Source organism: Balaenoptera physalus, assembly GCF_965194825.1.
Source record: "Balaenoptera physalus genome assembly, chromosome: 8".
In the NCBI taxonomy this organism is placed as follows: Eukaryota; Metazoa; Chordata; class Mammalia; order Artiodactyla; family Balaenopteridae; genus Balaenoptera; species Balaenoptera physalus.
Window position 1 is genome coordinate 111,679,628 of NC_138887.1, and position 14,609 is coordinate 111,694,236.

The following is a 14,609-nucleotide window of genomic DNA, read 5'->3' on the forward strand; positions in this document are numbered from 1 at the left end:
TCTCCATTCTGTTTTCAAGATTTTGGATCATCTTTACTATCTTTACTGTGAATCCTTTTTCAGGTAGACTGCCTATTTCCTCTTCATTTGTTTGGTCTGATGGGTTTTTCCTTTGCTCCTTCATCTGCTGTGTATTTCTCTGTCTTCTCATTTTGCTTAACATACTGTGTTTGTGGTCTCCTTTTCGCAGGCCGCAGGTTTGTAGTTCCCATTGTTTTTGGTGTCTGCCCCCAGTGGGTAAGGTTGGTTCTGTGGGTTGTGTAGGCTTCCTGGTGGAGGGGACTAGTGCCTGTGTTCTGGTGGATGAGGCTGGATCTTGTCTTTCTGGTGGGCAGAACCATGTCCAGTGGTGTGTTTTGGGGTGTTTGTGAACTTATTATGATTTTAGGCAGCCACTCTGCTAATGGGTGGTGTTGTGTTCCTGTGTTGCTAGTTTTCTGGCATGGGGTATCCAGCACTGGAGCTTGCTAGTTGTTGAGTGGATCTGGGTGTTAGTGTTGAGATGGAGATCTCTGGGAGAGCTCTCGCTGATTGATATTACATGGGTCTGTGAGGTCTGTGGTGGAATAATGTCTTGAACTTGGCTCTCCCACCTACGCGGCTCAGGCCTGACACCTGGCCGGAGCACGAAGACCTTGTCAGCCACATGGCTCAGAAGAAAAGGGAGGAAAAAAAACAGAAAGAAAGAAAAATTAAATAAATAAAATGAAGTTATTAAAATAAAAAAAATATTATTAAAATAAAAAAATTAAAAAAAAAAGAAAGAAGAGAGCAAGCAAACCAATAAACAATTCCACCAATGATAACAAGTGCTAAAAAGTATTAAAAAAAAAAGCAAAAACGGACAAACAGAACGCTAGGACAAGCAGTAAAAACAAAGCTATTCAGACAAAATCACAGAAAGAAGCATACACATACACACTCACAAAAAGAGAAAAAGGAAAAAAATGTATATATATTTAAAAAAAAAGGAAGAGAGCAGCCAAATTAATAAACAAATCTACCAATGATAATAAGCTCTAAATAGTAAACTAAGATAGACATAAAACCAGAAACAAATTACATGCAGAAAGCAAACCCCAAGTCTACAGTTGCTCCCAAAGTCCACCAGCTCGATTTTGGGATGTTTCATTGTCTATTCAGGTATTCCACAGATGCAGGGTACATCAACTTGACCGTGGAGATTTAATCTGCTGCTCCTGAGACTGCTGGGAGAGATTTCCCTTTCTCTTCTGTTTTCGCACAGCTTCTGGGGTTCAGCTTTGGATTTGGCCCCGCCTCTGCATGTAGGTCACCTGGGGGCGTCTGTTCTTTGACCAGACAGGAGGGGGTTAAAGGAGCAGCTGATTAGGGGGCTCTGGCTCACTCAGGCCGGGGGGAGGGAGGGGTACGGAATGCGGAGCGAGCTTCCAGCGGCGGAGGCCGGTGTGACGTTGCACCAGCATGAGGCGCGCTGTGTGTTCTCCCGGGGACGTTGTCCCTGGTTCACGGGACCCTGGAAGTGGCGGGCTGCACAGGCTCCCGTGAGGGGAGGTGTGGAGAGTGACCTGTGCTTGCACACAGGCTTCTTGGTGGCTGCAGCAGCAGCCTTAGCATTTCATGCCTGTCTCTGGTGTCCGCAGTGATAGCCACGGCTTGGGCCTGTCTTTCGAGCTCGTTTAGGCGGTGCTCTGAATCCCGTCTCCTCGTGCACCGGAAAGCAATGGTCTCTTGCCTCTTCGGCAGGTCCAGACTTTTTCCTGGACTCCCTCCTGGCTACCTGTGGTGCACTAGCCCCCTTCAGGCTGTGTTCACACAGCCAACCCCAGTCCTCTCCCTGGGATCTGACCTCCGAAGCCACAAGTATATTTATGGACTAAATTTGTATAAATGGACATCCAGATTACGGGTGTAAATAACTTGAGTAGCTTTTGCCAAGTCTTTATTGAGCATATAGTGTTTACAGTTTGACTAGTAAATGGTGGGCGACTTTTTCTTCATAGCGTGTAACACAGTATGTTAACAGCCACTTGGGAAAAATTTAAAATTAGTATGAAGAACAGTCTCCTATTTCACAGCTGTCAGCAACCACCAAAGAGAAGGAGACATTGTCACTTCCATAGGCATTCTGATAACTCTGCTCCTTGCCAGTGAACATGAGATCGCTCTTGATCTGATTAGTTAATTTAATTATATCAGGCATGGAAGGCTATTAATATTTATGGAGTTTTACATGCAAGATTAGTATTATGGAATATCTTATAAAGCCTTTGGGAATGTGATGTATTGGGGAAGGACAGGTATGAAAGATTAGAGCTGGGTCATTTACTTTAGAAAAACCAAGGCAATCCTTGTTGTAGAGAAGGGTACAACCCCATTTCCTTTTGCATGTTAAGAGGGTATTATGGTGACAAATAGCGTTTTCTCATCAGTGTGTGAAAAAGCCTTCTTCTGCCTGAGGACCATCTGGAGGTTGTGTGAGGACACATCGATTGGGTGGATAGTGAGGCTGCAAGAAAATATCAGACAACTAAGTTGAGCTGAGGATTTAAGATTCGCGAGCTGGGGAGTTTTGAATGAAGACTTCAGGGAAGAAGAGAAGGGATGTGCTTTTTGAGTAAAAATAGTGTGATTTACAAGGCAGCCCGGGAGAGGAGCTGTGAGTGGGCTGGTGGAGAATCGGACTTTGAATGGGCAAGATTGCTGCTCATAGCTCCTCCTGCTTCCTCCTAGATTTCTGCACCTGTGTCTCAGGTACCACGTGAGTCACCTGACACATGGGGCCATAAAGCACTTAGCAGATAGGAGTTCATATCAGAACAAATTCATAAGGACAGCTGCCAGGAACGTGCATCTTCCACTTTACAAAGCACTGAGTAAGGTGGGGTGCCACCCTCACGAGAGAGGGATTGACACATTTCTTAGGAACATGCTGTTTCGTACCCAAGAGTATTTTCTCTATGGTAAGTAATAAATAAGGATATGTAATGCTTTATTATTTAAGATGTTTTTATTTGATTCTCACAATAAGAAGATGATGATAGTTAGTAATAGATATTCTTAGTTCCATTTTTACACCTCAGAAAACTGAGATTCAAGAGTGTTAAATAAATTCTTTGGCGACCACAGCAAGAAATGGTAGGGCTAAAAGCAAGCTCAGATCTTCTCAAGCTGTACTTAGCATGCTCTCACACTGAGAAAGAGAACTTGGGCATATAATGAAGAAGGAAAATGCCAGTGATATGTTTAGCACAGGGATCTTCTATGGAAGAGAAGAGTAAAGAAGCAAGCAATTTGGGTGACTCATTCAAACATGACATATAAAAGCTGGTATGAATTTTGTAGATCTTCTCATTCAACCTCTTTAATTGTAAGTGAGGAAACAGAGAACCAGAAAGCTTAAGTAAATTTCTCAAGGTCATCTGGCTAGTTATTTTCAGAATGAGGAATAAAATTAAGGTCTTCTGATTTTCAAGAAAGAGCACATCCCTTCTCTTCTTCTTTCTACCGTACATTGCCTTTATTGGGTAGAAGGAAATAGTGGTATTGGAATTTAAGTCCACTTAAGGCAGGTACCATCATTGTATCCTCTAAAGTACCTTCACGGTGTACTATAATTAGGAAGTATTCAGGTTATTTTGTAAATATTCAGTCAAGGAATAAAATGTTTTTGGTCAGTAAGTATTGATTATGTAGATTCTGCTTGTAGGTATTTAGGAAGGAAATAAAGAGGAAGAAGCAGGCATAATTCTCACACCCTAAGAGCTTACAATTTGAGAAAGAAAAACGGTGTTGTAAACCTAAGAAAGTAGGCATACCTTTGGGGGAGAAGCCTTAGGAAAACTTATCCTTGGTCACAAATGAGCTGAGGTTAGAGAGGGCACATTGATATACTGGAGATACTGGAAGAGTTGGGAGGGGTGCTTTGATGGGGTTGAAAACTTTCAAGGAGCCACCCATCCCCCACTACTCCCTCCAAATGTATTTCATTTTTCTTTATTACCGTCTCCTACTTCATTTTTGTCCCTTATTGCACTGTCCTTAATTTACACCTGCTGTTCCCCCTCCCCCTCATAGGATAATGTCATTCAATGTTATTAAATCCACTGAACTCAAGGTTTCCCAAGTGATTCTCAAACAGGAGTGGAGGGGAAGTGAAGATCAAAGTGATCTAGGGAACTTTTAAAACCTACATAGAAGGGTTCCAGATGGTAGACTGTGATCACAGGATTTTACCTTTTTTCCTTTCCAGACTTCCCTTGACATTCTAATAAAGATGTACTAAATGAAATGAGTCTGTAACAGTATGGACGAAGAAAAGCAGACAGAACTATTGTGCTGGGGATTCAGAGCAGAGAGCAGCTCAGCTGATAATCAGCCTGGGAAAGGGGGTCTGCAGTGGAGGTGGGGGCAGTTCTGAGCTGGGAGTAGGTGGGTACAGAGAGCAGGAGAGGGATGTGGGGCTGTGTTCAGCTGTGGTTGGGCTTAAGAAGGGGCTGTGAAGAGTGCTGTTTTCCAGAAAGTGCATTTACTAGGATATATTCTGGTAAAGAATATAAACTATTCATTTATAAAGAGATGGTTTTCAGCTATTTCTTTGTATGTTACAACTCACATGAAGGCTATTACTGGTTATGAGCAATCGTTACAAAGGTCAAATGGAGAGGGAAGTAGCTGTATATTCTTAAAAAAAATCTCCCTGGAGATATTGATGTACCACTCCTGCATACTTCAAAGATTGATTTAAAGAAAGCTTGACTTGGATCCTTTTGTAAAATAAATAACTGCCCTCTAACTTATATTATTTTTTAAATCCAAATTTTATTTTTTCTTTCCTTTTCACTAGTGCCCCTATGATTACTGGTGAGGTTCCTGGGATGAAGGCACACTGTTTCCCATTCCTTCCCCACCTTTCCTCTTGGGAAACAGGAACGAGGACCCTGCAGTGCGTGCATGGCCAAAGGATCCTGTGGTGGTGTTTCCACTCAGTCTTGCTCCCCAATCAGCAAACTTAGAGCACCTGCCAGGTAGCGTGCACTGAGGCATGGTGGAGTTCTTGCCAGCGCTGTCCACATCAGAGAGCACAAGGAAAAGGAAAAAAAAAACAATTATTAAGAAAAAGATACAGTGATAACAGACTTAGAGAATGAACTTATGGTTACTGGGGTGGGGGTGGGTGGGATAGATTGAGAGATTGGGATGGACATAAATACACTGCTATATTTAAAATAGATAAGCAATAAGGACCTACTCTATAGTACAGGTCTGTAATAACCTAAATGGGAAAAGAACTTGAAAAAAGAAAAGATACATGTATATGTATAACTAAATCACTATGCTGTACACCTGAAACTAACACAACATTGTCAATCAGCTATACTCCAATATAAAATAAAAATTTTAAAAATGATACAGTGATTAAAAAAAAAGGAAGGTGGCATCACTAGGCTAATTGAAAGGGATCTGGATTTCCAGAGGTGTCAACTGCCAGCAGAAGAATGGCCCTGGACCCTCTGCCCTGGCTCCACTCAGCTGCCCCAGGGCCAAGGGAATCGGTATCTGAGGCTCTCAGGCTGAGAGGGACGACTTGGGGAGGGGTAAGAAACTCGTACTCACTTTCCTCTAGTAGCTTCAAAGTTAGTAGGGAAGACAGATTCTCCTCAGGTTTATAAATCTAGATAGAGTGCTTGGGAGCGAGAGAGGGAGGGTTATTAATTTGAAGTCCTGGGGGAGATATTGTTTGACCTGGTAAGTGGAGAAGGTGCTGTCGGGGAGTGTGTGTTCCGAGAAGCTGGGCCCTGGAGCGCAGACTGGTAGTGAATTTCAGCTCCACCATTTGTCTGTGGTTGCTGATGAGTTTTATACCGTTTTGACCTCTGTTTTCTCGTTTATAAAATGGAGATGAATATCTGCCTTTCAGGGTTATACAGATATCTAATCAAGCTTGGAAAATACCTGGCACATAGAAGACCAGAAACTTAGTGATAATGATTATTAAGAGTCAGATGGTAATAGATGACACGCCATTTAGTCTCATAAGCAATGGAAACCATTTTAAACTTGTGAGGCCTCAAAACCAGTGGCCCATTAGTGTAGATAATTCTGCTCCTTCCACTCTTCTCTCCTCTTCTTTTTCCTTACACTTTCCAGTATGTCTGATTCTAGATACGGCTAATGTACAATTTTTCATAAGTTGAGGAAATACAAGAAGCTAGTCAGGTCAATGAAACTCATTTTAGGAATCATTCCAATCACACCACTCAACTTGACAATGGATTTGTTTACTTCTTCTTTCGACAAGATATTTCTCCCTCTCTCTGGTTTGTGTATTGATTGTGACTTAGCTGTAGGTTTCACTCCCTATTGAGCAGTGCATTTCTGCATTAAAGTATGGCTCTACATAGTTTCTCATGCTTTTGGAGAAGTGCTATATCTGTGTCCACATTCTTGTACAAAACGTAAAAGACAGTGTGCCCTCCCCTAAGAGACAGTGAGGTCCTTCTAAAGAAGGACAGTAGTGGGGTCAGAGGAAGGAGGTACATGCAGTCATATCTGGGCCATCCAGGGGAAGGACGTGAAGGGAGTGATGGGGGTTTATTTACTTGCTGCCCATGGAGGGTAGAACCACAGCTCAGTCCAGAATCAGAATTGATCCAAACAAAGAACCAAGTCCAAGGATGGAAGCACTGAGGAAGATTTCTAGAAAGGACTGCACATGAGGCATAATCCCCATTTGAGTTTGTGCATGGTGGTCTGTGCCTTCCTGGTCAAAGACTAAGGGAGTCTGCACAGAGGCCCGGGTGACACTGATAATCCTGCTTTAATAGCTGTCAGGTTTTTCTCTCCTCAAGTCCTGTTTCTGTGTCGATCACAGTACTCACCCTTAGGAACGTGGTATTTTATTTCTTCGTTCAGACATGTGCTATGTTGCTATGCTCTGTATCTGGACAAATGATATCAGTATTCATCCCTCTGAGCAGTTGAGTTGACCTCTGGGCTCTCTGGGTTTTCCCTGTAACCTCCCATAGCACGGAAAGAGTAAATGTGGATGACTTTGCCGAATCTTTCCTCACTAATAAGAAGATACTTCAAAGCCCAATTTATGGTGGATCTTTGAATATAAAGGATAATGTTTTTAGGTTTTGAACTTCATGAATCTTTACTTAAAAGCCAAATTTTGGCTTAAAATACTCTAAATTTAGCATCCCAACAAGATGAGCTTCATGTGTTCGATCTCAGTTTTCTGTATACTTGAAGAGCACACAGGATTCCTAGCGCATTGCAGAGATACTATAGTTTGTTCGGCAGGGAGCCAACAGCGAACCTATAATAGACGGGTTCACTGCTTTTGAAACGTGATTGCATATCAGAATCATCTGTGGAGGTTTTTAAAAAAATCAGATATCCAGGCCTTAACCCCAGAGATTCTGATTCAGTAGGAGTTGGGCAGGGGCAAGTGCCGAGTGTCTGATTTAAACTTCTTGACAAAATATTCTTATCCCTAGCTAGGGTTCATAATGAGTCTAACATAGATAAATGTGTAATTTCTGTATTTTTTTTGAAATTAAAAATCCTCAAGGACCCCTTGGGGCTCCAAAGGCAGCACTGGTCAAGATGATCCATAAGGTCCCTTCAGTTCTGGAATTCTAGGTTAAATTTCACACTCTATCCAGATTATAGTTTCTAAACACTATTGCCACTAAAAGGAGCCAGGACTCCATAGAAATGTTTGACTTGAGACGAGGGGCAGGAAATGTGCAAAAGGAGCCTAGGTTATCATGTTAAACCAGCAAGCAGGGAAAGTACCAAAGAGTACCAAGAGCCAACTTGAAGAGACTGTCAATGGGTAGAGATGGGAAAATATGAGCGTTAATAATAATAATAATAATAATAACAACAACAACAACAACAATAATAATAATAATAACAACATCAGTGGATTAATACAGATGAAGTGTGTTTAAATCTATGAGTTCATAAAGATATTGGACCAAAAAATCTCATTGATCCCCTTTGGAGGATGCTAGGGAAACTACTCCTTATTTTGAAATCCAGTAAATAAAGAGTCAAACGTTTATCCTGCCTTTCCTATACAAACTGTACCTTTACGAAACAAATGATAGATGAGGGGAAATTTCTTTCTATAGGAATATTTCATTTAATAAGTGAACAAAGAATGATAAAATTACAGTGTCACTGCATCACAACTCCTAATGAAATAATGGATCGAAGAAATGCTTGCCAATGGATGTGAACATTTTTTTTGAAAAAAGGAGACTGCTAGATTTTATGTGTCTCTTGCTGGAAGATGTTGTACCATCTATGCAGCATTCATGCTAAAAAGAAACCAACCTGTATCTGTCAAAACTCTAGATCTAATAATTTATAGGAAATACAAGGATAGAGAAACATGTTGGCATGCATGGAGATGCAATCAACAAAATCCAGATTGTGGGCAGATCTACAGAACAAACCTTACTGGTTAAAAAAGACTTAACAGACACAAATCAGTCATATATAAATCTTACTTGTATCCTTATGAGAGTAGAACAAACAAGCTATAAAATACTTATCAGACAATGAGGGAAATTATTTTAAAATACTTTAATTTGATGATTAAAGAATTATTTAAAAAATATTTTAAGTGTGATAACAGTATTTTGCTTGGCTTTTGTGAAATTTCTTATTTTTAAAAAAATATGCTTAAATATTTTCAGATTAAAAGATATGAAATCTGAGATTTGCTTCAAAATAACCCAAGGTTAAGGAGAGACATGAATAAGAATAGACATAAGAAAAATAAAAGTTTTTATATTACCTTTAAAAAAGAAAAGAATAGACAGAATGAGATTGGCCACTTGATAATTTTTTAATCTAGTTGATGGGTACCTGGGCGTTTATTATGTTATTCATTCCTCTTATGTATACATTTGAGCTTTTCTGTTAAAAAAGTTTGCTAACCACATGTTAAATAAAACTCAAATCTAAAATTGTTTTGTCTTTCTTTGTAGATGGCAAGAAAGAAGTTGAAAAAGTTCACTACTTTGGAGCTTATGCTCAGTGTTCTTCTGCTTGGGGTGTTTATCATCACTATTCCTCTCTTTGTGCTTTCAGCCAGAGATTCTTTGGAATCAGAAGGTAACAAGGAACTCTGGTGTTCCCCCCTCCATATATTGCTCTTGTCAGAGCAAACACCTCAGAAGTGGCAGGGAAGTGATGCTTTCATATTCACTTGTGTGAATGTGTGTGTGTGTGCGTGTGTGTACTATATGTGTGTGTTGGGGACCACCTGACTCACAACTGTGACAGCACAATAGGTATTCATTGTAGGCCTAACTCTGACACTTTCATTTCCCAATTTAGCACAGCGCAGGGTTCCGCAACTGGCACTTGAAATATATTTGCTGAATTTCATTGAATAATTGTAATTTTGTTAACAATAGTAATCAACAATACCCTTATATGAAATGTAGTCAAATAAGTATATAATCAATTAAAGTACCTTAGGCCCAAGTTTGGTTATTTAAAAAAATAACAGCTACCAGAGTTTTTTTATTAAAAGTTTATTGAACTGTTTTATTTTAACAGAAGGGCTGGATTGTGCTGAGTTATCCATGAGTTCTTATCTGGGCTTCAGCTAGGAGCAGCTTCCTAGGTGGGGCAGGTGATGAGGGGCCAGTATGTTGCCAGAGGAAAACCTTTGCCCCCTCCCCCTACCTCATTCTCGGTCACGCCATTTCTACTTTTGTGGGAAGTTAGATTAAATAATCTCAAAGGTTGTTCAGTTCTTAAAATTCTATGATCCTGAAGATGAAACTAAAACCCTTATGCGGAAACTGGCACAAATATAAAGTTCTATTACTCCACCACTTTTGAATTGGAAACCTTAGTGAAAAGAAAACTTATTAGAAGGCTCATTGTTTTGTCTTAATATTATTAGCTTATTGTAGAGTGCCCTAAAGAAATCTAACTTCCTTATGTTAGAATGCAATAAATGTGCCTTCTTTATTTTACTGATTTTTTAAAAAATTAATTAATTAATTTATTATTTTTGGCTGTATTGGGTCTTCGTTGCTGTGCGCGGGCTTTCTCTAGTTGTGGTGAGCGGGGGCTACTCTTTGCTGCGGTGCGTGGGCTTCTCATTGCGGTGGCTTCTCTTGTTGTGGAGCATGGGCTCTCGGTGTGCAAGCTTCAGTAGTTGTGGCACACGAGCTCAGTAGTTGTGGCTTGTGGGCTCTAGAGCACAGGCTCAGTAGTTGTGGTGCACAGGCTTAGTTGCTCCGCCGCATGTGGGATCTTCCCAGACCAGGGCTCGAACCCGTGTCCCCTGCATCGGCAGGTGGATTCTTAATCACTGCGCCACCAGGGAAGTCCTATTTAACTGATTTTTAAGTCTGAATCCATCAATCAACTGGCATAGATTCTAGCTGCCAGTTTCTAGTTTGGTGGCCTCCCTTTACATTTTTTGTCCTATGAGATTTTACATTTGTATAAGAATGCCATCACTCAGAAGTGTTCCTTGTCAAGGGATTGCCTGTTGACTGAGCAAGGAGAATTGAGGTTACTATGATTAGAGTAACATTCAAGAGAACAACATATACTGCACGTGATCTGTGTGCAAACATTTCGAGAACCAGCTGCCTGGGTGGAAGTACAGGACCAAAGCAGAGTGTACAGACTTCTCTGTAAAGGGCCATATACTTAATACTTCAGATTTTGTGGGCCATACGGTCTCTGTCCTAACTACCTAATTCTGCCTATAATAACAAAAGCAGCTGTAGACAATACATAAAAAATCTGGGTGTGGCTGTGTGACAGCAATATTTTATTTACAAATCAGGCTGTGACCTGGTTTGGTCCACAGGACATAGTTTACCAACCCCTGGAGTAGAGAAGGTAGATTTGGAGCTCACTTTGGAAGGTGAGCTTCCAATCTAATGTTGGAGTCCAACTCCTTGCTCTTGTATGCACTGTCTCATAGGGGAGGGCCTTGCTGGTGGAAGGAGATGGTGCAGGTGTATGTAGAGTTAAATACAGTCAGCAAGAACAAAATGAGGCTTTATAAAGTGAATGTGTACATTTCAAGGTCATAGAGTGAAGCCCGGTCAGTAGTGGAGTCCATATAATTGGAGGTGTTGAGAACTATGGGGGTATCGAATGCCTGTGATATTAATTCTGTCATCTTATGTTTGCTTTTGGGATTATCCCAGGTCCTGGGATGACAGTTACTCCAGATCCTGGGAAAAGTACCACTCCTGGTCCTGCCAAGTGCCCCGTGGTAAATGAATTGGAGCGGATAAACTGCATCCCTGACCAGTCACCAACAAAGGTTTGAGTTACAGATCTTGTTTTCATTTAAGAGTTTATGCCATTGGATAAGGGTTTGTGTTCTTTTTTTTTTTTTTTTCTGTTTGTAGCCCCCAGAGTTGTTTATTGTTTGCATTGCAATTATTGGTGGCTCAGGAAAAGAAATCCTGTATTCATGCTTATATGACAGCTCAGCCTTGGGAGAGGAAGAACTAGAAAGTTTCCTTGTGTTGACAGATTCAGCAAATAAAAGTACATGCTGTCCATTTAGGTTTGAATTTCAGATAAACAATGAATAAATTTTTAGTATAATTATGTCCCGTGTAAGACTTGGGACTTACTTATACTAAAAGTATATTGTCTTTTATCTGGCAACACTGCTTGGTTACTAGTTCTCTCTGACTCTATTTCTGACTCTGTTTCTTGCCCTCTCTCTGTCTCTCTTTTTTCCTTACACAATTCTAAAAGGTTATCTAGGATCTACAATAAAAAGTCATCCATAGGCATAAAACAGTATTTCAAATAAGGATAAAGTTTCAAGAGCCAAGTTTTGAAGGAAGAGGTAATAAATACCAGATTAAAGATAATGCAGGCATCTGGGCATTTACTTTTGGGCAGTGTTTCCTGATCATCACCTGAAGTCCAGCTGAACATATGATTATAAAATGCATTGCACATACCATATCAGTCATGTTTCACGTTGAGAGTGAATAAAAACGAAATGCAGCCTTCTGAGTGAAGTGCACTGACCTGCAATGGCAGATGTGTATCAGACACAGAAAGGATGCTTGCTGCATGCGATTCTTGGGCATGTGGCACTCTCACATTTATCTCTGTAGCCATCCTATTGTTCATGGGCTGGAATAATCTGTGATGTTCTTGAGAGTTACTATTTTGGTTTGTCTAAAGGTCCTAATACCAAAAGACATTTTATTTCTGCATTTTTTTTCTTTCGTACTTCTGGAGGCTAGAAGTCCAAAATCAAGGTGTCATTAGGGTTGGTTCCTTTTGAGGGCTCTGAGGAAGAATCTGTTCCATGCCTTTGTCCTAGCTTCTGGTGACGGCCACAATCCTTGGCGTTTCTTGGCTTGTAGCTACATTACTCCATTCTCTGCTTCCATCTTCACAAAGCATTCTCTGTGTTCAAATTTCCCATTTTTATAAGGATACAGGTCACGTTGGATTAAGGGCCCACCCAACTCCAGTATGATCACACCTTAACTAATCACATCTGCAACAATCCTATTTCCAAATAAGATCAAGTTCTGAGGTACTGAGGATTAGGACTTCAACATATCTTTTCTGGGGACACAGTTCAGCCCATAACTTGGACAGAGTCACAGAATGTGAACTGTGGAAAGTGAGAATGGTTACACAATTTGAGCCACAAATTGGCACAATTGTGCCAATACTCACAATTTGAGTATTGACTGAAATAGCATAGATGCTGAGTCAGAGAGAACCAAGATGGCAAAGAAATAACAGATGAGAAATCAACCGTAGTGATAGACTGGGGTTTTGGGGAAGCTGGAAGTTAAGGCAGAAAGAAAGAACCAGAGCCAGATAAATAGCTTGGAGTAGAGAAAATGCCTGGGAACTGTAGTTAGGAGCAGAGTGATTGGACAAAACTAGTCAGGAAGCTCAGAGGCTGTGTTGAAGGCAAGAGAGAGCACCAATATGGTAAATAGTCAAGGATCAGGAAATCCCCGGGACAGGACAACGCGGTGAGAGCAGAGCAGGGCGGCAGCCTGGGCAGCAAGCCTGCCAGCGCTGGGAGGAACCCCAGTGAGAGCCGTTCATCTTACCAAGACTGTTGCAGTGTTCAGTCCCCTTCATCTGGCGTCTTACCCTGACGGAATGAATGTGACTTTCTCTTGGATTACTGAAGAGACATGCCTGCTTGGAGTAGGAAGAAATGTGTCTGAACAGAAAAGGTGGATTCAGATTTTGGAAGACCTTGGATTTCGGAGTAGAGGAGGTTGGCTTTTTATGTGATACATAGCAGCTAGGAGCAGCCACTTAGGGCTGAACGAAATCACGAAATGGGAAACCAAGAAGAGAGAGAATAAAAGACAGAAATAAAGGAAAAAAGAAGATAGAAGAGAAAAAGAAAAAAAAGCACTTCAGTATGGGGCCAAATGTCATAAAGTCTGGTATTTTAGAGATAGGTTCAATAGGTAGAGGAGATAAGCTAAGTAAATAAATAACTAGAATATAAAACAAAAATTTATAAGATATAAACAAAATACTGTGTGGATCACAAAGCAGAAGAGATTATTATCAAGGAGAAGGTGACAGTCTGGAATTAATGATAAGCAGGATTTTGACAGAGATGAGACGAATGGAAAGTGATTTCAGGATAGAGGAGACAATGCACACAAAGTGACAGAAGAGGAAATTGTGGGGCACATACATGACATTGAATGGTCCCATATGGCCAAGATACAGGATCAGTGCCAGAGAGCATATAATGTTTAAGACTATAAGGTAGTTTGGAGCTTGATGATAGAGGACCATTAATTAATGTGCTGCTTTGCCAATAGGAATGGGAAGTCGTGGTCTAGATATGCTGTACCTAAACAGGATGTTTCCAGAAAGTTGATCCACACCCATTTACTTGCCCCTGTCATAGTGTGCTAGGAAACTACTTGCTCAGAAGCCCACCTGGAAGAATAATGCATCCTCAGTCTGTCCACTTTCCTGCAACAGCCCTTCTTGTTATTGGCTACGTGAACTTCAAATGTCATTATTGCCTCAGTAATGCTTCTTTGGTTTTATAATAAGACCATTTAATACTGTGGTATCAAGATTGTAGTTCAATAAACAACCTTTGCCTTTTTTCTAAATGTTATACCCAAGTGAATTAATCTATGACCTTTGCATTCATTCACTGGCCTGCTCCTCTTTAGCTCAGCCAGAAAGAAATACTCTGGGAGCACTTTCAGTGATCTGGTTTTTCATAGAAGGTATTTCTTAGGTATTTTGTTGTGTGTTTTAAGTATCCTGGGTGCCATATGCTGATCTAAAGTGTTGTTGAGAGGCTGATTCAATGGATAATGTTGTGTGTGTGTGTATATATATATATTATGTGTTTGTTGAAGGAAAGTATATGGCTATGTGGAGGAGGGGAGTGGGAAGAAATTATGAATATGACAGCAGGCTAGGCAGAATGTTTTACTGCTGAGGTCATTGCTATATCATTTTATCATTCCTCTCTAGTTCTCTCCTCTGGGATTAAAGAACTAAGAGTATAAATTTCCCTTCAGATGATTCTTTGTTGTAAATTCCATTGTTTCTTATCCCAGTGAAGGGAGGGAATCCTG

At 40.6% G+C, this 14,609-nt stretch overlaps 1 protein-coding gene across 1 annotated transcript in view; it reads left to right on the top strand.

Moving 5' to 3' along the window:
* The window catches only part of MGAM (maltase-glucoamylase), a 155,239-nt gene that overhangs the window by 67,294 nt on the left and 73,336 nt on the right, over nt 1-14,609 (top strand). The window contains exons 4-5 of the mRNA XM_082473191.1: nt 8,991-9,117; nt 11,190-11,308. Coding sequence (XP_082329317.1) covers nt 8,991-9,117; nt 11,190-11,308 — 246 coding nt within the window. The remainder of the gene's footprint in view (nt 1-8,990; nt 9,118-11,189; nt 11,309-14,609) is intronic.